The 26034-nt window shown below is 37.6% G+C and overlaps 1 protein-coding gene across 1 annotated transcript in view; it reads left to right on the forward strand.

The window, feature by feature from the left end:
* Positions 1–498: 498 nt before the first annotated feature.
* Positions 499–26034, forward strand: part of SPAG17 (sperm associated antigen 17) — a 111028-nt gene continuing 85492 nt past the window's right edge. Inside the window, exons 1-4 of the mRNA XM_086768109.1 lie at positions 499–594; positions 8985–9125; positions 9516–9575; positions 24511–24642. Of these exons, the coding sequence (XP_086624235.1) occupies positions 499–594; positions 8985–9125; positions 9516–9575; positions 24511–24642 (429 nt within the window). The remainder of the gene's footprint in view (positions 595–8984; positions 9126–9515; positions 9576–24510; positions 24643–26034) is intronic.

The following is a 26034-nucleotide window of genomic DNA, read 5'->3' on the forward strand; positions in this document are numbered from 1 at the left end:
TCTTGGCAGCTCTCCTGCTTTCTCCCAACTGTGCCTCCCTCTCCCCTTCTGGTGCCGGTGCTGTAACACATGGTAGTATTTGGAGAGGGATGGCGGCCTGGGAGCAGGGCCGCCTGCCTGCCCACACCTGTGCGCTCCCCCGCCTCTCTGCTCCGCAGGCGGCCCCGCTCCGGTCACGCTCCGGCGCCGCGGTGTGAGAGCCCGGGCCGTCTCCCTCCTCCCCGGGCACGCCGAGAGCTGCGGGCGGCCGGGTGTCGGGCAGCCCTCGGGATGCGACGTTTAACGCGGTGGCTGCGTGACCGGCTGCGGGCCGCTGCCGTTTCCCCACCGATCCCTTCGCGGGCAGCCGTGCCGGAGGCGGCGGCAGCTGCTCGCCCGTGTCGGGCACGGGGTCCACGGGCGGGAGGCACGAACCGCCCGCCGTCGGTTGGCGCGGCCGGAAGCCGTCGCCCGGCGGGAGCCGGTCGCCACGGCGACGCGTGCGGCCTGCCCGCCGCCATGGGCCCGAAACGGCCTAAGACCGGACCGGTCGCCTCGGCGGGGGCCGTGGCAAAGAGCTGGGAGGCCGCGCTGGTGTCCGCCCACCTCGAGGAGGTGAAGGCAGGCTAAGGGCAGGGTGGGGGCCGCCCGGGGCGGGCTCCAGGACTTGGGTTGGTGCTCAGCGGGGTCCCGAGGGTCGCCAATCCTCCCAACGTGCGGCAGGGCCGCTCACCCCCCCCCGCAGCTTTTGTCCCCCGCCACTGAGCAGCGGCCCAGCGGGTTTCTTGCTTTTTCCTCCTCGGCACTTTTCTTTCTGGGGGCTCTGGGTGCCAAGTTTCGGCTCGGAGTGAGCATTTTATAAACTGCTGAACAACGAGGTTTGATGGAGGTGCTGACACAGCATTAACCGTAGCGTTGAAAATGTGAGGCTGTAATTTTCCTGCTTGAGTGTGTGCAGCTAAAAGGCACTTTTTTTTTCTTTTTTTTTTCTTTCCTTTTACAGTGTGTGAGGATCTAAAGGCATATTTAGGTTTCCAGGTTCTGTGTAAGCAATGTAATTCTAATAAATCTTGACTTGCAAGAGAGAATTTGGTTTCAAAATAGGGTAGTAGTTTAGCAAACAATAATATTTATCTTGCATGTGTTTATCTAGCACTGCTTCTGCAAGTGAGACAAACGACTTCCACAGCTTCCTTCTTTGGTGGATTCCTGTTGTGCTCTATTCAAAAACCAAGGGTGTTTCTTCTTGCTGCGTTTTGGTTTGTTGTATTTTTGTTGGGTTTTTTTTTTTTTTTTTTTTTAACATACCAGCAATTCTAGTAAGTATGAGGACTTTTGCATTCAGGGGGAGGCTTTTAAACCAGCTCACCAGGTTTCCTGAAAATGCCACAGGTGCCCAAAAATCTCTTAAATACTTACTTGCTTTTATTTAGTACTGACTATATAGTACAAGTTTAGCCAAACCAAATCACTCGTTGAAGTAAGCTGCTCGCGTAAGGCTGTTGTTTCCCGTTTTTCCCTAGAACATAGATTTTCAGCAGAGTACAAAGGCCCTTGAACCCTTCCTTGCTTGTGACTCTCGCCCCTATCTAGGAGACCCTCTGTGAAGCATGAGAAAAGGGTGGAGGTTCAACCTCCATCACCTGCTCGGTTCCTGACCTTTCTCCCGCACTTACTAGCAAGGTGACAATTAGTGACTTATTTTTTTTATGGTAGTGTTTATTATGGTTGTGGATATTGTCCAGTGAATTCAGTGTACAAAGTGCTTTGTTTACTCTGCTGCTTCTACATGTAACTTATTACATTTGTTAAATGCTAACCATTATATTGAAGTATTTTAAAAGGTAAGAAAGAAAATGCTCAAAATTTAGAAAATGCTAGAATTAGGATTGTTCAGGACCACACATTGAGGTAGGTGGAAAGAAATGTATATATGTTCACTAAATGGGGCAAGAATTCTGTAGGAAAGCATATGTGAGCACCTAATTAAAGATTATCGTAGTGCCTGTTCCCTTGGGGGCTAAATTAAGATTCCTGGGTTCTTTATTTCTGTTATTGTCCAACTGTTTTCTGTTCCAGTTAAGCCAATTTCACTTTCTCTGTCTTGCTGTTAGCTGACAGAGCCTTAAGAACAAGTGAAAAACTGTCTCCCTGCTGTGGTCAGTTTTAACTCGAGCTTCTGTGATGCTGGGCAGCCGCTGAAATTTCTTATTGCAGGAAAATTGTTTTTCAGCTCTTATAGTCACGGGCAGGATCCAGCTTGGTGCAAAACTGTCAAATGCCAACAAATCTCTTCTGAGCATGTGTGAATCAAGATTCATCAAGTATGACCAAATTTGGGTATACTTAATGTAAATAAATGTGCTCTGTAAAAGCACATCTTTGTCTCAAGTATGGCTGTGCTGCCAAATTTTAGTTCCTTCCTCTTGAACACAGAGGGAATTGAATATCTTAATTACTTAATCACATAGGCATTTTTATTAAAGGATTAAAATTATTTTAAAAATCTAATTCTGCAAATAGTCTAACCACACTATCCTTTCTGCCCCCCTCTCCAGTAATCTTACACAAGATTTAAACTTGAATATATAAAGGTCAGGAACTGAAAGCATCCTGTAAAATAGTGTTGAGCAACTTTAATTGTAGATGTCACCAGACACACTGCGCAAAATTATTTCTTACTCCTTCTCAGTATTTTATGTGATAAACCATATGCATCTGAAATTATTTGGGGACGACAGGAACTCATATCAATTAAATAAATTTCTCTCCTCGTAGTTAATGTATAAAGAATTTTAAAATCTTTTACCTGTAGCAATTTAGAAAATATTATTTCTCTTCAGTGGAGTCAAAGGGAATTTACTAGAACTGGTTTTAAATTGTACCAGATAGGCTGTGCAATGAAATGTCACATTTTAATGTGTGTTTATGACTTACAATATTTTATTAGTCTGATCTATGAAAAGGAGTCATTTTACCAGTGGTGTTAAGATTTTATGGACGGGTATGCTAACTAAAATATGATTTAAATGGTATTTACTAACCAAGTAATTGCTTTTACTAAACACACTGTGAAAACTGGCAAACAGACAACTTAAAAACATGTACAGAGGAAATATGGATTTTGCAGAGCCTCACATCATAGTTTATATACATCTTTTTTGTTTCTAGTGTGCTACGCAGAAGAACATGGAGCTGCAAGTTGTATTTGCCTTCAGATATTTATCAAAATATTTTTATTGGGTTCACTGCAGAATTAAATTGCAAAATGTAAACTAAGATTCTTATTTCATTTTAAACTTTGCATGCTTTAAGTAGTTAAAGGGCAGTACTTGCTAAATGAAAGGTGAATTCTGGGCAAAGACAGCCCTTAGTTGAAATAACTGTTATCTATTATGTGTTCTGGTATAACTAAGCATAGCAACTGGAAGCCACGTTCTGCTTTGACTTTCCATCTGTATAATTTCTCTCATTTTATTAGCATTTTAGGGCCTGAAAATTGGACTGAAATTAAACCCTTTAAAACCACTAAAAATGTTCTGAATAGGATGACTCCACTTTTGTTTACTGTTCATGCTACTTCCTCTTCGGAGAGGAATTAATATTCAGTTGAGCTTTGATGCTCTCTAATCTGCTTGGATAATACAGCAAAAGCTCAGGCTCTGAAAATCGGAATCCATTAGTAATATGGGTGTGTGTCAATCAGCAGATAATGCAAGTGGGCTTGAAGATTTCTTAGCAGTGATCCCCTGAACAGTCATTACGTTAGGCCTACAAAATTGCTGATAAGCAACCTTTCCCAGTAATGCCAACTGTATTTACTGATTTACAAGCTCCCTGATTGTTGAAAGCAAAGACTGCTAGAGGTAATATTGCTTTAAGTGTTCATAAATCACTAGTAAATCTCTTTTTTTTTTTCTGAGTCGTTACTTAACACTCAGGAGATTAAAGAACTCTTGCCATTTGATGCTCAGATGTTGGAGTTTTAAGTTTTCAAATGTTTCTCTTCAGCCATTACAGTTGAATTTGAAATTGTACTGTAATGAAATGAACCTACTAGTTGTGGCCCTAAGGAAAAAAATAAAAAGCAGACAAACAAAAAAACCCCATTGAATACTGCAAGAATAAGTGATGATGCAAAATGGCAGATACCCAGATTGCCTGGAATGTGTGTGAGATGGCTGCTTGATGCTTTTCCTGACCAAAGAGATCTAGAAACTGGTACTGAAAAAATAAACAGTATACAGAACTTGTTCAAATGTCTTCTCTAGAACAGCTACCCTTTTGTGTCTAGGAAATGAAGCAAAGAGAACAAGATATATTTAAAAAGGAAACAAAATTTTGTGAGCTTGTCGTATCTGTTTTTTTCTTCAGTGTGAATTCAAGTTAGAGATTTTTTTTTTTTTACGTATCTATGCTATTCCAATACTACTGTGACAAATAAGATTTGTAGGATATGTGTACTGGTTTCTAACGTTGGAAAAAATTACATCACAGAGGGACACAATGGAGGCTTGAGAACAAAATCTGGAGATAGGACACCTTCTGTGTTTTGTGAAATCAAGGATTTTTGAAAACTGCTAGTTGCTTCTGTGGAGCTTCAGAGTTAGGTGGATCTTGCTCGGATTGGAGCCTCTTCACCTGAGGGGCATACAAGCTTCCCACACAGATGATTGTTTCTAACACTGAGAGAGATCTCGCTGCATTTCAACACTTGACGTGGCCAAGAGTTTTAAAATGGAGGGAATGACACTGTCACTTGTGACAATGATTGTCACTGGATATTTTCCAGTGAGAGTGGTCTGGCCTCCCCTTGACTGGAGCTTGTTTCAGATTGTTTAAGGAATATTCAGTTACCAATGCCACATTTCCAGCTTCAGGTTTTTTTTTTCCGTTCGTATTTGAATCAGCATTGTAGATTCTGTGAGTTATCTACTCCTTGCATTTTGGTCTTTGTTCACAATAGGTAGTGCTTGTGTTATACTCTCAATGGCAGCCCCCCTAGACTCTTTCCATGCTTTTCCAGTAGTTATTTCATGGTTTTCTCTATCCTGTTCTTTAAGCTGGGAACCTCATTTGAGGTAGCCTTAGGGTCACTAATCTATCCTCTTTCAGATCCTTTCTCAGGTCTCACTTATACAATAACATTTGAAAGAATTAAACTAAGTAGAGAAGCAGTTGTGTATTGAAGGAGAAAATATTTTTAAAGTAACCATATACATTTTACTACTTCTCATTTTTATGTTGTGATTTTAGGTGGTGAGCTGTAGAAGCAGGGTCTGTTTCTTCTCCATCCTTTCAGTACCTTGAACATTAAGGATACTGTTACAGTATTGATAATTTAAGGGCCATATTGCAAAAATAATACATTTTTAGGGTCAGAAAAGAGCATAGTCAATTAAACACCTTAAACTATATACTAATGCTGCTCATTTGCTGTCCTTATTGACTTCAGTTGCTGTTCTCAATGTTCAGCTTTTCTGAAAAATGATCTTCAAGGCCTTCAAAATTGGTCAGTGTAGAAATAGATGACATGCTATTAATGATTCTGGGAATTCTGGATCGTTATTCCCTGTTAAAGTGTGTGTAGCTGTTTCTAATATTTATCTAGCTCCAATTCCCAGGTATTGTACCTTTTTTACAAAAGGATTTATTCTTTTTTCCCTGCATTTTGCAACTAGGGAGGTATGAGCTATCTCTAATACTTATATTTTTATGCAAAAGACTGTATATCAAGTTGCATATACTTCTGCAGAATTAAGTTAGATGGGGTTATAATTTTCACTACCAGTTATCTTGTAGAGGTTAATTCCATGTATTTTATTTTTAATATAATACCCAGTATTTTACCTATGTTATGAGTACTGTTATAGGTGTTCTGTGGAGAAGCTTCAGTAGCTTTTTTTCTTTGAAGCAGAGAATTTAGAGGGGGGAGATGTGGCACACTAATGTCAACGGCATACATTCTTTTGCTTAGGGCATACATTTTTCTGAGAATGTTTATGTTTGGATAAATTCTAATTTTTTTTTTAGAAAGTCGTTTTTCACATGCAAGACTTATCCTGGTGTTTTGCTTTGGTGCTTTGCAGGCTGCTGTGAAGGTGAGCAACACAGTGGAAATGAGGAAAATTCTCTCCCGGTTGCTTATGGTGCCTTTCCAAGGAATGCACAAGTATAGTGAAGGACAAAGTCTCATTGCTCAAACATAACTCTGGAAGTGCCTGGGAAGTATTAGAAGGGCTAGAGAATAAGGATTTGGAGAAGGAATCTGAGGATGGAGCAAGCTGGAAGTGGGATCAAATAATGAAACTAGGGACTAGCTGGACAAGCAGATTGAGGACAAGAGCTGGGAGAGCAAGTACCAGATGTGGGAAGCATTAGGAGAAGTGACAGAGCTCAGATGAGGAATAGAGAGTGGAAATGGAAGCAGAAATGAGCCAGAGACAGTTGTGACCAAGGAATGAAAAGATCAAGAAGAGACAGGACTGTGTGGAAGACATGTTTTACAGACAGCATTATTGCAGGATGATGTTAATCAGTGCTAAGCAGGTTTAATTTATGGGCACCAAGATACCAATGTGTTTTAAGGAGGAACTGAAGAAGGAATAAGGCAGAGGTTTTAGGACTCTGATGGAGATTTCTTAACCTGTCTGAAGAACTGTGGGAAGTTGCAGGAGCAGGCTCTATATTGCTGCTGAACCATGTTTCCCCTAGAACCTAGAATAGGACCTGACATTCCTGAGTCTTCCTACTCTTGTGCTGTCAGCATCTGTCTGTGAGACTGGGCCTTGATCCCATCTTTTGGTGGTCCTTACTGAAGTGGACAGCATAGTGATACCAGTTGCTGCGTTAGCTCATGTCGCAGGTGGATGGTTGTTCTAAAGGCTCTGTCTCTGCTGGCGAGCGCTGGGAACACCAGGATACTGCCACATGAGGGCATTTCAATCTCAATTCTGAAAGCCTAGAAAACTATGCATTTGCACACAAGTATGGACATCTAAATGATCTCTGTTCAAAGAATGGTAAAGTTTTTGTGTCCAACTCTTGGCAGCTTACAATGATAACTTTGAGTCCAGATTAACTGCAACACATATATGCATGTGTTTTGGTGATAATATTGGAATACCTAGCTCTTTGATAGTGAAAAGAATGGTAGCTATGTTGGCAACTTAAGACAGGAGAAGGTATCATCCCCCATCCTCCTCCCCAATTAGAAAGGGGAGAAAGAAATTCAGTGTACCTGTTGCGGTCCCTGCACAGGCCATTGCTGCTGACAGTTCTCCATTGAGAAGTGCCTGCTGCCTCAGCTCAGCTGGACACTGCTCTCATAGCTCTATAGCTACTTGTAGTTTCACAAGACTACACTTAGTGACCCAGGTGATCTTGCCATCCTTTTTATTTCTCTGAATATTCTGTGGTTAAAAAAAAAATAGGGTGTGTATGTATAATCCCATCAATCTGTATTCATGTGATGTTATGCTTTGTACCTTAAGAGTATGACAAACTTTCCCTCCGTGCGACCATTTACTAGTTTGAAACTTATGTCAACTGTTGCTTTCTCCCATCCCAAGTCATCAGTTACTCAAACTGCAAACATTTAGGTAGGCTTTTTTTTCAGCTAAGAGAAGGAAAAATTGAAGCTAGGAAGGGTACAGTAAAACTAGAAGAAGAAACTTCTCCTTTTACTGTTTACATCTAACTTTTTTTTTTTTTAGTGGTCCTTTCCCTCACTTTATCATAACTCACATTTTGTTCCTCTTTTCCAAAAGAGCTTTGTATGTAATATACGCATATGGAAATATTTCCATCAAAATCATAAAGTTACCACCTTCTCTTAAATTTATCTTTTAAATCTTTCCCTGCTATGATGCACACTGAACTGGTATGTGACTTTGCTTAGCGTGGTCCTGATTAGTGTGACAATGTCTTGGGACTACCTTGATTGTACTGAAGCTCTTTCTGTATTTACCTTTGTGCAGCTTTATTGATATCCTTGCAGTTTACCTGTGCAAATGTGGAATGAAAAAAAAACTATTTGGTGATTCCTGAAGAGTGTACAGTACAACCATTAGAAGTACTTATGGTTCAGGCACCTCTGATGCTGATAGAGAATGCCCTGGAGTGAGATGTAGATGTCCTGGAGGTAGCCATTCACTTTGTGAAAGGGATTCCAGTAGGTTAAAGCAGAAGAAATAGGAAAGAAGAGTAACCAGCAAAAGCTGTTTAAATGACATTGTTTTGAAGCTTTTGTGGATGTCTATCACTAAATAATGTGTTCCAGTCTTCTCTTGTTCTACATTTCTTTAATGTTGAATCGAGTTGGTTTTTTTTTTCATAGAAATGTGTATTTTACTGCAAATGTTTGAAAAGTGTTAGTGTTTTTCATTTGTCAATACTGCAATGAAATATAACTTTCTACTGATAAAAAATTTTTCTTAGTTCAGAATACTTAGTGAAACCATGTAAGAATCATAGGATGCATAAATATACACTCATAAATATACAAATAGTGCTACAATTTTCAGAAAATAGTGTGCGGGCATTATCTAATTCCCAGGATGAGCAAGCTGAAAATTGTTTATTTTTTTTTTTGTACAGCAAATAATCACAATAACACATATATTCAATGACAATAACACATATATGCAAAATTCGCTTCTGCTTCGCGTACTGAACCGTCAGATCTGCAAATGACACTTTGAAAGTTCCTTTATCTGTGTGTGATGCTAATGCAGCATTTGCCTGCGGGGAGGTTTGTAGAGGGTGTTAGTAGGCATTTGTGTCTTCCATAGCATAATGCTGCCACCTAGTGGCAGAAAGAATTGAGACAAAGTAGTGTGTGCTTTTTCGGGTTGTACACAGTTTATTTCAGTGTGATTAATACCATGGTGTTTAATATGTCTTCAAGGGAGTAACCATCTCTACAGGATTACTCCTTGAAACTGCAGAGAAACGCATTTGTTTGCTTGACTTTAATACCTTAAATGCTTTATTTTCGAAAATAGGATGACTGGAAGCCTAGCATTGCTTTCGTTGTTGGGAACAAAATTGAGGATGAAATGCACACCAAGGCTCTGTCTCTTGCTGTGCAGGTGCCACAGCGGAAGCTCTTCAGTGTGATAACACGTGAAGACATTTTCAGACAGGTATTCCAGGAAAGGAACTTTTCATAACAAACCAAACCCACTCACTTCTAGATACTAATTTCTTTGGTTTGCAGTAACTATAAATTTTGTCTTCAGTTGAATTACTCTGTGGAAGTTTTAAAAATTACACTAGTTCATAGGACTTAAAAATGTAAAAAGAAAAGCTTACTGTACCAGCTGCTCTGCTCCGTGTAAATAATGAGGTTTTGTTACAGACTTTTCTTCTAGGTGCTTATCACAAAAGTTCTCTCCCTAAGGTGCAGGGGTAGCATAAGATGATTCTTCACTGTTTTGGAGTGTGAGTGTAGTGTTTGCAAAAGGGAATAGTGAGTAAAGTAATTTGTGTAAACTTAAAGTCTTCTCACAGTAGAATGTTTTATTTCCTTGCAGGTCAGAGAATCTGGGAATCAAAAGGGAAAAAAGGTTAAGGATGTGCCTATGTACTATGAGGTAGGTTAAAACATGTGTTGCAAAGTCAGTGCTCTTTTACACTGAGGTAAATACAGCTGTATGATTGTGTTATGCACACCTGAATAAATGCAAATCTGTTGGATGTAGATGGTAAAAACACTCAACCACTTAAACTGCTTTCTTTTTGTGATACCAACAGTGTTCTGTTGGACTGCTAATTAAGTGAGGATCAATATGTCTTTTTAGGGATATGAGTTTTGTTATGTTAAGAATATGTTCTGTGGTCACATTTTGATGATGGTGTCACAAAAAAAAAACAACATTAGATTCTGTTCTCTCAGATGCTCCCAGAAATTTAGAGACTTATACCTTCACATATGGGAATGCAGTCCGACAAATGAAACACCATCTGTATGCTAGTATCCATTATAATCTCGATTTGATGTTGAATTCTAACCTGATTTGTCTAGCAGGGTATGTCAGGAGGGTTAGGAATCATACTTAGTATAAAGAGTAAAACATTAACAAGGTAGGAGGAAGTACTTATAGCTTGTGAGAGGTAATAACATCCTGTGATTAATTAGAAGATTGTTTAACATTTTCTCGGGTAGAGTTTTATGGCCCTACAGACCTGGAGCATAAAGATTTTTGGATCCCTCTAAAAAGATCTTGTTTGCATTTTAGTTCTGCAATGACTAATAAACTTTTTATGTGTCTCAGGTTTTGGTGGACTTTATAACAGGTCTTTTTAGTTGCAGTCTGTTTGTCAGTAATGGCAGACTACTATCTGAACAAGTCCCTTTGGAATTATTTACCACTGACATGACTGTGAATTTTATGCAATTAACCCTCTTCGTTTAGGACTAGCCTCCCAGGCAAACTCACCGTTGTATTACCTGGTACGTAAAACCTCTTCAGTCCTACTGACAGGATTTTGAAGTCTAGCTCTAAGCAGAAGCTTTGTATGATACCTGTATTTAATTACTAAGAGCAGTTTTCCTTGTGAAGTGGATACTTATTAAATTCCAGCTGTCAGTGCTGTGTCTCATTAGCTACTTACTTTACTCCTCAAAGACATTTTTTTCCTCCCCTTCTTTAACAGAGAATATAAAATGCCTGTTCTGACCTTTTGCTTGGACTCTGTTTCCGTTCTGGCTGTAGCAAATTAAAAGATTGATCATGTTGCCACAAGCATTAAGATCCTGCCTCTTTGGGCAGAATTTGCTTCTGAGTGTTCACTTAAAGTCCATGTGTGGTTTGTGCATTCAAACCTTTCACTGTGGTAAGGATAAACAAGAACAACATTAGCACAGAACACAGGGTTGTGAAGTGTTCTTCGGAGAGGAGCATTTCTGTCTTCACTACATACAGTTCTCTTCTCTGTGGTAAGATTCAACACACTGGCATTTCCACAAGCACATATACATTTCAAGGGAGGCTGTAAATGAGATGCCTGAAGCTTATGAAGTGTACGTGTGTGTGAATTTGGGATTGATGACATGCATAGTAATGTGGTTATTACTGATATTAATAGTAATGTTGTTACCCATATCATTAGTCTCGCACATTGAGTCTACTGAAATACAGAGTTTTTTAATAAATTTCAGTGCAGCAGTCTGCAGTGCCTACTGTAACAAAATGCCCTTGAGATATCATATTAAAATAATTCCTTTTTGTCTATTCTAAATTATTTCCTTTCAGAGTTTATAACATTATGTTATATTTCATATCACTCTTATTATAAGTGGAGCAGATAAGGGCAGGGTTTATGAGTAGGTAGATAAAAGATTTCCAAATCCAGGAGACTTAGGCTTCTGACTCCTTTTCTGTCTCTTAAGCTACTTGATCTGGAGTAGGAGTCCTGATTTGTAATTTTTGCTAATTCCAGCATGTAATTAAGTGATGTGAGGCCGAGTCCCTCATAAAGATGCCATGGATTTTGTTTTCTCCTATATGAAATGTAAAATGCTGATTTTCCTATAAAATATTAATGAATTTCATAATGAATCAGATTAATTTATAATGTACAATTTTTCCAGCAGACAAGACCTAAAACTGCAGTATGTTTGAGTAAAATGTATACATTTTACAAGCAAGGTATGTATTTTTTTATTGTTTATGTGCCTGTTTGTTTTGTCAGCTTTCTATTAAGGTTGGTAATGTCATGTGTAATTAAGGTGCTTTACCACTACTAAATATAAAACAGTATTTCGCTTTCCAAACTTTGAATTTTGAAACTCTATCCAAGTCTAAATTTTCCATACTAAATTTGTTCTTGAAAATGACCTTTTTCCTTGAAAGTTCTCGTGAGACTGATTTCAAAGGCTGTGTGGATGGATATTTATTCATCTATTTATTTATTTATTTGTTTGTTTGTTTGTTTATTTAAACTTGTAAGAGTTGTTTTGCAGTTTTGTTGGACTCACTGGGACAGGGTTAGGAAAGTTGCCTTTACATTACCCAGGAAATTTTGAGAATAATTCATATTCCAATACCCGTAAGGGAACAAGCTGGAGCTGGGGAGTACTACCATGGTGAGAAAAGATTGTGAAAGAACATGGAGCCTCATGTGGCCCCTTCATGTGAGAAAACTGGATAGAAGGGATTGCTGAAAATGGACAGTTGAATAAGGGATGTGGCCATGAGAGAGAGGGGGCTGAAAGGGGGAGAGATGTGGAACAATTTTGTGGTTCTTTCAGATAAGCTGAGATGCTTGGGATAAAGGCTTGTGGAAAAATGAAAAAGGTACAAGTGGCAGAGACGAGAGCAGGTTTTTTTTGAATGTGGATCCCAGAACGCTGCCTTCAAAATATGTCCTTGTGCTGTGAAGACAGTAGAACTGAAGTCTTGTAACAGTAGCATCCTTCCCCACACTTCTCTGACTCGTCTCTAGAACAAAACATTCTATGTAACTAAAAAGACTTGAATGCAATTAAAATTATTAATCTCTGTTCCACTACATGTCAAGAATTAATAGATTAATTCTGCTTTTCTACAGCAAGGCTCCCACCTATAGTTGTCAAACTGAAAAATATTTTCAAATCAGGGCCAAATCTGAATCCTGGCCCATTCCCATGCTGGAATTCTGTGAGCCTAGAAGCAGAATAAATCAGCTCTAAGTAAGTGTTCCCCAACTGTTAGCACTGGGTAGATAGCTAACTCTACTGGTAGTGGTGTCTCCTGCATTTTGGGGATGGGAGGCAGCATTAACAGTGTGCACTACACTCCAGAAGTCCTTGCTAGACTTACGATTCCTTGCGCACAGGTGTAGGTGAATACAAGTTAGAAAAGCTCCTAGCTCTTCTGCTAGGATTTGTGTAGTATGCTGTGGAAGAGTGGAAGCATGCATTAAGTAGAAAAGATGGGCACAACCCAGGGGAAGAGGCCATTACAGATGTGGAGTGAAGTCTGTGATAGCAGCAAATCCCATAACTTGTTGTTATCATCAGTTTGGTTTATGTTCTGTGAAATTAGTAGGTAGATGGATTTGATTGGCAGAAGAGACTATGAAGAGACTATGTGCACAGACTAGCACAGGTCACAGTATTTTTTTCAAAAATAATCTGTGTGCTGAAATTTTTAAAATCAAGATCGGATGTTTTTTTCTAAAAGATTGAAAAAATTGAGAATCTGCTACAACTTAATTTTTTTCTGGGGAGGACCTTTCCTGATAAAAGGTACTTCTAGTTTCAGTGTAAATGTATGTTTCAATGTGTGGCTACAGCCATATTTATAAATTAAATAAAATCTCACAATTAATCTTCTCTGTGTAGAAACTTTGAGATTGTCTTCAAATTGTCCCTTAATTTTTCTCTTTATTTAGCAATGTGTAATAAATTCCTTCATAGTCTTTTTTCAATTCTTTAATAATTTCTGTGGATCTTCTCTAACAAACATTTACAATTCACTGGTTTTATTTAATTATGGACACCAAATGGACTTAGTGTTTTTGTTGAATACATATCAAATACAAGCATAACATGATGCATGTACTCATATTTGATAGCTCATTGTATACAAATCTGAAGATTGCATAAGTTATCTTGGCTGCTGCCTTGCACTGAGAGCTAGTTTTGAATTGATTGGTTCATTTTTGTCCAATGAGTCCTTCCCGAAGTTACTGCTTCACAGGTTCTCCATCCTGTAAATTTGGCCTGTTTTCTTTCATCTGAAATAAGTCTTTTAATTTAACAAAATCAAATAATACTGCTTTCTTGCACTTTACTAACTATATTAACCAAATTTCTTTGTATGAATGAGTTTTCCATTACGTTCTTTATATCTCTAATGATTATTGATTTTTCTAGAGTTCTTATAATTGAAGACTTTGTGTCTTTTCCCAGGTCACTGACAAACTTCTAAATAGTCTGAATACATTGTATGATTCAGACCTCACAAGAAACTCACCTGTTTGTAATTGCATTTTTAGATCTGTCAGTTAATGAGTTTTAATCTTCATTACTGCTTTCTAAATCAATGGTCAAAGAATACGTAAGGAATTCTGCTTTTCACAATATCATATTAACTGTTTCAACTAGAACTGCAGTCTTACCAGAGAAAGCTATTCTCTTTGTGAAAAGGCCGCCTTTTTTTTTGCCTTTTTTTTTTTTTTTCCCCAAAAAGAACAAAATTGAACTGGTAATAATTATTTTTACCCTCCTTTTATTTGTTGTTCATTGAATCCTCCGTTAGGACATTAAGGAAATAGTATCAGTTCCTCTGTTATCCTGCAATGATCAGCATTACACTGCCAGTACTTAAAATATATGTTATTCTAGTTTCCTTTTTTTAAGTGCTGGTGTGACATTAGCTTTCTTCTATTTACTTTAAAACTGCCCTTGTTCTCCAAGGGTTGCCTAAAGTCAATATTCATAATCTAAAGAGCTCCTCAGCTACCTGTTTTTAACTTCTTTGATTACGTTGTCCAAGTCTACTGGATTTTGGTATGTCTAGGTTTAAAAGCTGCATTTTGCAACTTTCTGTTGATATAGTTGGAAATAACTGCTTATTAATGAAGTGATACAACCATATTATCTGTTGGTTTTCCGACTATAGAGCAGAATGATCACTGATTAGCCATACTTTTCCTGCATCTTTATTGACTGTTCTACTATTTCCATTTAATATGAGACCAATGCCATGTTAATAATATTTTTTCCTGATACAATTTAAAAAGAAATAATAATCTGTTATTGTCTTTATCTCTGCTGGCATGTGTTGTCTTTCTCTTTGTTTTTCATACTTTTCTTCCTTAAATCTGAAATAGTGAGGACTCTTAAACCAGACTATCCAGCATCTTGTTACCCATCTGATTGCACTGAATTATCGTTTTGATTCTTGCATGTGACAAGCAAGCAAACATTAGCTTGCATGTCACATGTTGGAACTGTTAATATTTAAACACAAGAAAATATAGAAATTTGATTGCAAATTGTTCTGCTTCTTGTCATCACTGGCTGAACGCAGGACCCGTTTGATTCTCCTGTTGACTTGCTTCCAGATCTGCATGGCAAACGGTTCTCATACAAAACCTCACTTTATTTTACCTTCTTGCTCACAGGGAAATAGTATCAACTCAGATACTTCAAACTTCTTGACTGATAAAAGCAGGACAAGTGCCAGTTTTACTGTCTGAGCCAAGATACTAACAGCCAACCCCTATCACCAAACATATTAAGATATCAACCTAGTTGTGCAGTTTCAAGAAATAAACCAGAGAGACCCCCAAATTAAATCCTACTGCCAAGAATAATATGCACAGTTTTTCCATTAAAATCCAGTTCAGTTGAGTGTTTCCATATAAGTCTTAATTAGTTCATGCTTTGTTCAGCTCATTTTGAGAATTGAAAGTTTATTGGTTAGAAATAGAATCTTGCATTGTTTATAATTATTTATATGGTACATGGGCTTTTTTCTTTGGTGTTTTTGTTGTTGTTGTTTTTTCTCTCCCCCCCCCCCCCCCCCCCCCCCGAGATTGTGCTGTCAGAATCCTTGGGAAATTGTATAATGTTCACAGTACTTTTTGCCACAGTACACAATAGGTTGTAGCAGAGACAGAAGGATCCTCAGATTTTCCCCGATTGCTCTCCTGTCACTTCCAACACAAAATACGTAACCCATGATGTTAAGAACATCTGTAGGACAGTAAAACATAACAATGAACAAGCTGAAGTGGAAAAAATGGGATTAATTTAGCCAGGAAACAGTGGATTTAAAGCAGTCTTTAAGCATTTATGTGAATTAATGCTTACTGTAGACTTATGAAGTGAGGGTTACTGCTGGTTATACTTTTTGAAGTGCTGGTCACATCATGAAGTAAAGAGAAGGTCCACTTTAGATTGGAATTGAGCATGTAGTTCTTGGGGTAGGTGCTCTTACTGTACTATGAAATTATATATATGTATATATTGTATTATATATAATTATAGCTTATGTAGTTATGTAATAGATACATTTAAACTATGTGTGTGCATGTGCGTACTTATTCAAAACTACCTTCTATTACTCACCCCAATGACATGAGTTTCATTCAAGAAACCAGTTAAGAATAGCTGTGCTATTCCTAAATCACTTTTATGACCTGTCTTCAGTAGCTCTTAAATACCTCATACCTTTCTATTATTATCTTATACCTTTCTACTGTCTTATGTCCTTTTTTTAAACTCTCTCATCATTGTCTTAACAAGGTCTTCATGCCTTTTTTTTACGTTCTCTAATAATTGTCCCTAACAGTATCTTCAGAAAAAAAAAAAAAAAAGAGGGCAGCACTAGGGACAAGGAGTATGCATTTATTTTGTGTTAAGGATGGTATAGTAAATTCCTAGTGTGGAAAACCAAAACACCTTAGCTTGATGTGAAAACAGAACTCTCAATGTCACAGACATGGCACTTATGGCAAGGAATATTTTCACCCAAGAAGTAGAAGCTGTTGTGAATTGTGTGGCATCTGGAGGAGAGCAAAGACTTATTAGTAGCCAGGATATGTGTCACTGAAGAAAAAAGTTTCAGAAATAACACTAGTCAGGAGTAATTTTAGGGAAGCATATATATATATATATATATATGTTGTGGAAACATATAATTAAAGGTGAAATATTTTGGGGGAAGTGTATAGATTTTGACAAAACACTGCCAGAAAGGTAGTGGTCAAGACCAGGCGTTCTGAAAAGTAGAGACAGCCGTATTAAAATCCAGGCTTCTCAGTCTAAAAGTATATGTCAATAGAATTCTATTTTGTAATGAAAATTAGAAAGATTTTGTTTTCATTCCGCTGTAGAACAAATTAATTTTAAAAATTCTTGTAAAATGGAACAGCTCAGGAGCCAAAACTTGTATGGTGTCACTGTTTTGATGAGAAGGTTTGACAGTAAAAAAAACTTTAGCAGCCATGCTGAATGGTCAGAAGGATAGAAAGGTTTAACTTTATTTTTCATTCCAGTACAGAGCAAAACAAATACTGCAGTCTTAAATGTCATAATAAAACAGAACAGTTCTTCAGTCAGCCTTTGTCAAGTGCTATTGCGTGTATGCAAGTTAAGAGGATTTTATTGCAGCAGGTCTTGGCCCTTGCACTATACAGATATGCAGAGAATTAATGTTTAAGAAACAGTTGGAAATTGTTGTTAAATGAACATGCCTTTTAGGGAGGTACTGGTTCTAGGGAAGGGTAAGGGACTTTAAATCCTACTGTGGGCACTATCTACTAATCTGTTTTCAGCTCTGTTGTATCTGTTACCAAGCTCCTACCAGGTACATCATAGTACAGAATAGAGTATGTTTTGCAAGTGATCCCACTGCAAGAGGTGGTATATTTATCCAAGATGTTTATTGTCTTGTCTTCTGAGGAGAGTTTAACTACTCTGTCTCCTGAGTCCAAGTATTTAGGTCAGTTTACTTAAAAGGATGTTAAGGAAAAAAAATCGTTAGCTTAGGTTTAGCAAGTTTCACAGTTCCCATTGGTCTTCATCAATTTGTAATTGTCAATATGAAGGAGGCTTAAGGAAGACTACCAGTGTCTGTGTATCAGCTGAGGTTAGATTTATCTCACATTTCTTTATCTCACATGAGACTTTTACAAGCAATTCAGTTTGCTCTGCTGCCAGCTGAATAAGGACAATTTATGGCTGTGCCAAACTGTTCCAGACACACAACTGTCACACCCCAGGCCACAAATCTTTGGCATCTTCAGATGAACTGCACACTTGAGTTATCCACATTCCTCCTAGATAATGTTAAGGTATACCGATATTTCCTACATCTTGAAGATTTTTCTAGAACTCACTGAGAAAAAGCTACATGAGCTTCTACCTGTCCTGCTTATCTTAATTCTTACTTCATAATTCCTTTCACTGGTGGACTTCTTAGTGCTTGCTAAATTGCTTGGACAAACAATTGCCTTGCTAGCACCAATACTGAAGAGACCAGAATATCATTGTCAAATACCTCTCATAACTTGGCCAAATGGAAACAAAAGAAAATGTCCTGATAAAAGAAAAGGCATTCACCTGGGTTCAGCTGCCTTCCCAGAAAAGCAAAGATCTCACCTAGTCTGTGTTCTGTATACCAGTTCAGCATGGATGTCTTAATGACCTATGTCATCCTAGTGGCATTGGAGGTGTGTATGTGATCATGTAAGTAGTTCTAAGCATCGAATAACAGAAAAGGGATTTTTATTTCAAATATAGGAAACACATGCCACCTAAAAAGAATAAAATATTACCCAGAGTAAAGACATACTACCATGTCTTTGCATCAGCCATTGCATGGCATTGTCAGAGCATCTGATGCCACTGCATGATCAATCGTGGCATGTGTAGTCCTTTCGGTTATCAAATTATACGCCTTCCATTTGGGATTTATTTATTCCATGAGAATTAACTGTTGTTACTATGTCCTAGTCATCAGGACAATCAGTCCTAGAAATTGTAGTTGTTTGTAATTGATTTCTAAAGCTTCTCCAGTTCAGTATCCCTTTCCAGGGACCCCTCTAAGGACAATATATTGTGTTAAGAAGTACCAGAATTTCTAAATGCTGAAACTAGGGCAAAAAATGTTGAGCTACTACAGAAAAACAATCTGTGTCTTCTAATTTTCTGTTTCCTAAAAACTGAGAGGTCTGGTTCTGTTATTTACGTGAGACAATTGAACATGTTAATAATTTTTTTCTATTTCAGAATAGTGACTCTTCTTCATAACTCTGATTTTAGAGGCAATGTTCTCTGCATGTATTATTATTTTACCACTGATACTTGTAATTTTTTGGCCTGATTTTGTTTCATAAAACTAAAAATTGATGATAATTTATTTGCTAGGAAAGAAACTTGATACCTTTTGCAATTCATCTATTTTAAACTTGCTTTAGATCACTGGTGAGACCTTGGTTTTGCTTCCTAGATCACGAGATTTCCTGCATATATGCAGCTTGGTATAAAATTTACTGTTTTTTTCCGTGCAGGTTTTGTTGAGATCTCTTTGTGACTAGAGCAAACAACAATTCTGTCTGTAACAATGTAATCCTTAAATTGGTAGAGGGACCCTCTGGAGTAGCCAAAGGAAATACTGTTCTCTGGTTTGTTGCTTTCAAAAATTTCAACTGACTGTAATTGGTTAATTAAGGATAGTAGAGTGTAAGACATTTTTCTCAATTAGAACAACTAATTCCAGGATTCTTTATCACCAAAGGAGAAAAAAAAAAGAAATCGCAAAGCCGTGTTGCAAAACTGGACCAAGGTGGAAAGATCCTGCCTAGGAGTTTTGTGGTGCCAAGTCCACGAGGCCCTTGGGACTTCCTGGCTGATGAGTTCTGAGGCTTCTTAGTAAACTCTGGCAAGGTATAGCTAGATGGGTTCTGCTGGCACAAGGGTTGATGAGACAACTTTGCTTCTTAAATCATTTTGTTCCACATCTGATTGGGTTCTCTTCCTAGCCAGACGCAATCTTAGAGAAGCGTGACTAAATCCTTTAGCTCTGTAATGTTCATTGTGTGGATCCAGTTGGCTGGAATTACTGGAGACAATTTACTTCTCAGAAGCATAAAATATTCTACTCCACAATGGAAAGACTTGCTGGGCAGATCCATACCACTGAAATGTAAACATTTCAAGATTAAAATCTAGCAATATATCTCTTCTTCTGAGCACAGATCACAGCAGACTGGCCTGTCCTCTCTTTTTAAAAAGGGGTTCTTCAGATATCACTTAAATGCTATTTTAACTCTCTCCCCCCAGTCAGAGTGTTAAAAGGAAACAGGTATCTGAAGGGTCACTTGATAATGTATAAAACTCCTCCTTCCTGAGATAGCAATGCTAATGACTGATCTTTGTAATCACTGAATTTCGTATTGTATTTTGTCTTCCGTTAACGCAACTCATTTTTGTAGCAGTTAGGTGGTCAGGAAGCTGTAGGAGGTACATTTCATAGATGGTGAGAGCTGTTGTATAAGCTCTTTCATAAAGCCAAGTCATCTTAATTTTTATGTAATCTATTTTCTCATTTTTACTTAAATTAGGTTATTCACCTGTTGTATTTCCCTTAAAACATTATTTAAGTACTTGTAACACTAAGACACATATGCCGTACACATGTCTTAGTTCTCATTCTGCACTTCTGAGGTTAAACCAGTTAAGGTATGCCCTCAGGTTGCACATTTTCTGTACAGAGAGGTTTAAAGAACAGACTTTCTTACAGTGGATATTTATAACTAGGTTTCTGCTAACCAGATCAAGCTGTGTTGTGATTTGGCAAAAAACAGACTTGCTCTTATGAGTGACAACATATTTTTCTAGAGCACAAGCAGCCATTGCTGCTGCTTTGAGAAATGTTCTCACAAGAGAAAGGCAGATATTTAGTACATGAACAGCATACATATTTGTTCAGTATTGCTCAGTAGTGAAAGTAGTGTAGTCTTATTTTAGTAGGTTTGTTTGAAAAGGGCTCTGAGGAGAAGTACTCATCAAATCCACTTTAATTTTTTTTTTTTTTTTAATTCTGTGGATTACATGTTGGTAGAGACTTCATTGATTAATAGAGATGATTCATTGGGTTAGCTTAAGCTTAACAGTGTACCTTGTGGATACATAAGCTCTATATGGATCTCTCTTCAGATATGTAATTGATTTACTGATTTACATGAGTCCTTAAGCTCAGTTTGAATTGTGAGTCATTAATTTGCTAATGGAGGATAATGATTAAGAACGTTATCTTTTGACATCATAGTTGGGAAGAGGTTCTGAGAGGAAAAATGAAATAAAGTGAATGGCCTGATAGTAGAGACTAAATTGCCTTTCAATGCACTGCAGGTATGATCTGAAAGAAATTGTTTCAGTCAACTCAGTGCCTTCCTGGTGTTCTTTCAACATAATTGATCATGGTATGCTATAGTCAATGAAATGACATCCGCAGATTCAGAAATATTTAATAGTATGTGTAAAGAAGTCTTCTTTGGACAGAAGAAATTTTTCAAGATGACACAGGCACCTTTTTTTCCATAGTCTGTCTTGAAAACTGCTTGTGAGGGATTCACAATACTGATGGCAGATGGTGGTAAGTGAAGATCGCTTTGTTTTTTTTCCCGTATTTTCATTAGCTTGCTCAGGAAAACACATTTGAACAGTAGACAGTAACTTGGTTGGTAAGTGTAATCCATGTGGCCTCTTGACTTATGGCTCTTCTGCTTCATATTGACTTGAACAGTGTCAGCTACTAAGGGATCTGAATTACTAAGGATCTAGGAACCACTGTGTTTCTATTAGGAAGTGTTTTGTGAGTCTGAGGCCTGGGTGTGATGGCCTGGATTTCTTACAGTTTAAAGAGCAGAAGGGAAGACAGGCCTTTAGAAAGGTCATCCTGAGTATGGGAGAACTACGCTATGAAATGGGCTGACCACTGTTCATAGCAAGTGATGCTACTGCTTCCAATTAGTGATAAAGATGTGAAAGTTGATAATGCAATTTATCACTTTGAAAGCTTTTCTGATTATTATTTAGCAGCCACAATAGTTCTGTATATTGAAAAGGAGGCATTTCAAAGAAAGATACCATAAAGACTCTAGCTTTAAATGTTTCCCTAACTTTTAAGACCCATCTCCTCTCTCAGTGGTGCTGGCCAATATGCATGGTGTCGCCTGCAAGCACTCATGCGGGTTTAAATAGCTTGAAATACATGCCCTTTGCACCAGACAGCTAAATCTCTGCATGGTTCATACTGCCACCATATGAGATCAAATACTGCATCACTGAAGCCTTTCTGCACTTCACAAATGTGACCCCTGCTGTGTGAGGAATGCTAAGTTTCTTCTTCCTTTAAAGGAAAAGAGGCCCTACCTAGGTTTGTCCATCCAAGTTTCCATGGTTTCTCACTTAACAAAAAGGTCATCACTGGTGGGATGAAGTATAGCCAATCTGAAATGAATCCACTTCACAATATCCTAAAAAAATTATTCTGTACTCCTACCAAGTCTTTGTCTTCAGCTCTTTTTTTTTCTTTCTTTTTTTTTTTAATTGAAACTTTGTGGGTTCTAAACTGTTTATGCCAGGTGCCTTTGAATTCACAGGGCCACAGATTAAGTAAAAATGCATAAGTGTAATAAATACAATTTCTTTTATCTACTCTGCATGGATTGATCTATGTTCTGTCTTTAAACTAGCAGTGATGAAGAATTGTTTTTTATTAGCTTGTGCATAAAGCAGATTTTACATTGCTGCATGAAAAACTATTTGCTTCCTGTGTATTGCCAAATGTAGTGTCCTCATTTTATCTTTGTCTTTGTTTCTCTGATCTCTCTCCACAGTCATGGAACGTACTCCTGTTAAACAGTTATGTTTATACTTCTCTAACGCCTCACGTAAGAAAATTTGTCCTTCCCACCCACTCAGAGTTGTCCAGCTCACTATAGACCTTGGTCCAGTCTCTCAATTTCTACATTCTCTATCTATGAAATAGGAATAATCATGATGCATTACTTCTGACTGGTGAGATGCTTTGAACTTCTCATGAAGAATGGATTGTAAAAGAGTCTAAGCATTCCTTCCTTCTTCTATGAACAATAAATCATCAACTGCCAACAAGTCAGGATACTATATATACACTTTTCAGGAATCCTTCCAGATTCCCTCCATTTCCCCTCTATTGTATTTCAAGAAATGTGCAGTTCATCTAGACTAGGCAGTTGGGAAGCATCCCTTTCCATAGGCTGTTAACACCACTTCTGCAAAAAAAAACAAAACAAAACACAACTACGTGAGAATTTTTCTCTCTAAGGGAAATTGCTGTGATATTTCTACCAAAGTCTCTTTCTTTCAGAGCACAGATTTTCTGTAGCTAGCTCTGGGTGACTATATTTTTTGTTGGAACACCTAGTAGCTTCTAGTGTGCCTACAGTCTGTGGGAATTTTTAAATCTGTTTTTAACATATCCTTGATTTTCTGCTGTGACTCTGCAGTCAATGGGAGTCTTTCAAGAAGCCTTCTGTGGTTGGCTTCTTGAGATAGTGACCAGTAAGTAGTCTCACTCTGAATACAAAAGATGTAAAGCAGAAATTATCTTAACCATGATGTGTTTTCCTACGTCTGTGTTAAGGAGATCATAAGGTTTATTAGTGTTGGAGGGACAGGATTGGTTTGGGAGGATTTATAAATGCAAGTATTTTGATTGTTTTGTCTCCCTGTTACACGATTCAGAAAAATCTGAATTTTAAGATATTTCTTTTTCTGTACTTTGCTTTCATTTGTATGAAACAATAACTTGGCATATAATGGTCTGGATTCCATTTTCGTTTTGTTTTATTCAGAGAAACATCTTTAGTGGCTATGTTTGCTTACCTAGGTTTTACTTGAGAAGTGAAAATACCTAGGCTGGGTGAGAAAGTATGAAAGCTCAAAGCTAATGGTGGTGTTTGCATTAGACAAGACACAGTTCAGTGAGATGCAGTGTGCACCTTCATTGTCTGAATGTTAGCAAGCAAAATTGACACCATATGTGCCCAGCTGTAATTGCTCCAAGAGGGGAAAAGAGAAACATGTCAGAACATTTGAGTAACACCTAATTCAGCCCATGGTTATAAATAAAGCTGATAGTTGCTTTAAAACAAAAGTAGGAAAATATTATGGTTATATTATTCCTCAACAGTGCTTCCTACATAGGTGAACTTTATTACAGAGACAACACAAGTGAAAAGAAACATATAACAACTTTTTACGGTATTTTTATGTTATTTTATTTTTTTCGCAGTAAATAAAGTGGTTATGAGGCTCCAAGGAAAACAGCCCAGATGTTAGTGAGTTGTATGAAATTTAGTGGAAACAAGCTGTAAAAAACATAGTCATAAAACAGCCTGTCAATGCCACACATCTGGACAATGCAGCTGTATGTTCCCGCTGCTGTCATCACCCTAAGAAAACTCAATAGCCTTATTTCACCCCAATTAGGCTGCATACCAATAGAATCAGAATTACACGTGGAGGGGGTGTATTTTCACCAAGATAGACCCTTTCAAATTCCCTTCAAGAAGTTTTTATCTTTTGTTAAGGGGTAGTGCTTCAGACACTAGTCACTTTGTGTACAGTACTCCAAATTATTCCTCTTGATTTTCTATCAGTTAAATGGTTTTAACTTTATTACTTTATTATAAGTAGTTGCTTACTTCTTTGTTTAAAACCTTAAAAAAGGACATTTTACTGTAAGAATTGTGTGTGTGTTGACCTTTACATAAATCATAGAAGTTTTCTCCATTCTAGTTTTGTCTCATACTATAGTAGATATAACTTCATCTGAGGTCTTAGGAATCAAAGAATAGCTATGCATCTTACTGATATGTTGTTTTTTCTGAAAGTGTGGCCATTTTGACCCACACATTGTACAATGTGAGATAGCACTTCCTCATTTCAGCATGCAAAATATGTCAAATGCAATATTAAAACTATACGAGTAATAGTTTGTTGGTTTGTTTTTTGTTTTGTTTTTTTTTTTTTCTCTGCAGGTGATAGAAGTAGCCAAAGCCATTCTGGATAGTGGTGAGGAAATTTCTGTAACACTAACTGGAAAGCTGTTAAAATTTCAACTGCTCTGTCTCAAACAGAAGGACCTTCAGAGAAGAGAAGCTGAAAAGAAGGTATTATAGTATGCCTTAGGGAGGATGCTTAATTAACTTTATGGAGACACTTCCATTCTGGTACGGTTTGCATAAATTCAGCTTTCTCCTCATGCTTAACTTCCTAGATCTGAAACTGGAGAGAAATGTGAATAGAAATTTGTATTTTAAGTTAATTAGATTTGAGGGAAAAATCTCTCAATTTCTCAAATGCAGATGAGACAGTGAAGAAAAAAAAAAGGGCAAGAATTTTGCTAGAGTAATAAGTAGTAATGTCTTAGCTGAGTCTTAGGACCATTAGAAAACAGAGCTAGACACTAACTTGAGCTGCATATATCTCTGCTGAAGTAAAGGTAGGAGAGGTTATTGCTTGCAAGGTATCAAGAATAGATGCAGAGCAACACTATGAGGAAGTTATTATCATGAATCACCTCTCTGGAGGAAATTTGAAGAAGTTCTCTATTCCATCCTCCAGCACTAAGGCAGGATAAAATATACATAAACTATTCCTCCCAGGTGTTTGTTGAATCTCTTAAAACCTTCCACTGCTGTGCTTTTGCTTTTCTACAGCAATCAGTATTACTGCTTAACTGTCTCTGCATCATAGCCATTTGGAAGAGATTTCTGACCTTATCAACCCTGCTCTAGTTTAAACCCATTACTGCTTCACATCTTGCTGTGTATGGGGACAACAGGTCTTACCTTCAGTTCTGCAGAAATCTGTTTCATATTTAACTAAACAAACCCAAATACATGTAATGGTTTTTAGTTTTTGATTATGCTTGTTCCTCTCCTCTGAATTCTCTCAAAAAAGTTGGTATCTTGAAGTCTAATTCTCAGAACTGGGTATCACATTTTCCAGTGTTCCCAAAACTCGCTTCCACATGTTCTCCAAGATCATCACTACTAGATGCAAGATTGCCTCCGTCAGATTACTTATGTGTTCTAGGAGGAATTTCACCAAGCTTGCACAGAATCACAGTCAAATCAGACCTCTAGTTGTTTTCTAACTTCTATAATTAAAAAAAAATAAAGAAAAAAGTAATCAGTGGTACATTTCAACATCTTACTGAACAGTTGGTCTTTGCTATAGTCCTTTTCCAGCAAATATTAATGCAGCTGATGACCATTATCAGAAAGTCATATAATTGCTGTAGTAGTTTACCATGTTAATTGATTAAAAACTGTAATGTAAAATATGATGACATGGAGACCATGCATGTAAAAGATGCAAAAAGAAAATTATTTCATGGATTTTGTGTAGTTCAGATGTCTGTAGATTTCTTTATAAATAATTCTATTTATGGAAATAATTGGTTGATGAAGTATAGCGCACTAGAACATTAAATGCTAGGACATAAACTTGTATCCTGTTCCCACAGAACTCAATTGCAAAATTGATTAGCAAATGAT

Source organism: Chlamydotis macqueenii, chromosome 1 (genome assembly GCF_036417535.1).
Source record: "Chlamydotis macqueenii isolate bChlMac1 chromosome 1, bChlMac1.mat, whole genome shotgun sequence".
Lineage (NCBI taxonomy): Eukaryota > Metazoa > Chordata > Aves > Otidiformes > Otididae > Chlamydotis > Chlamydotis macqueenii.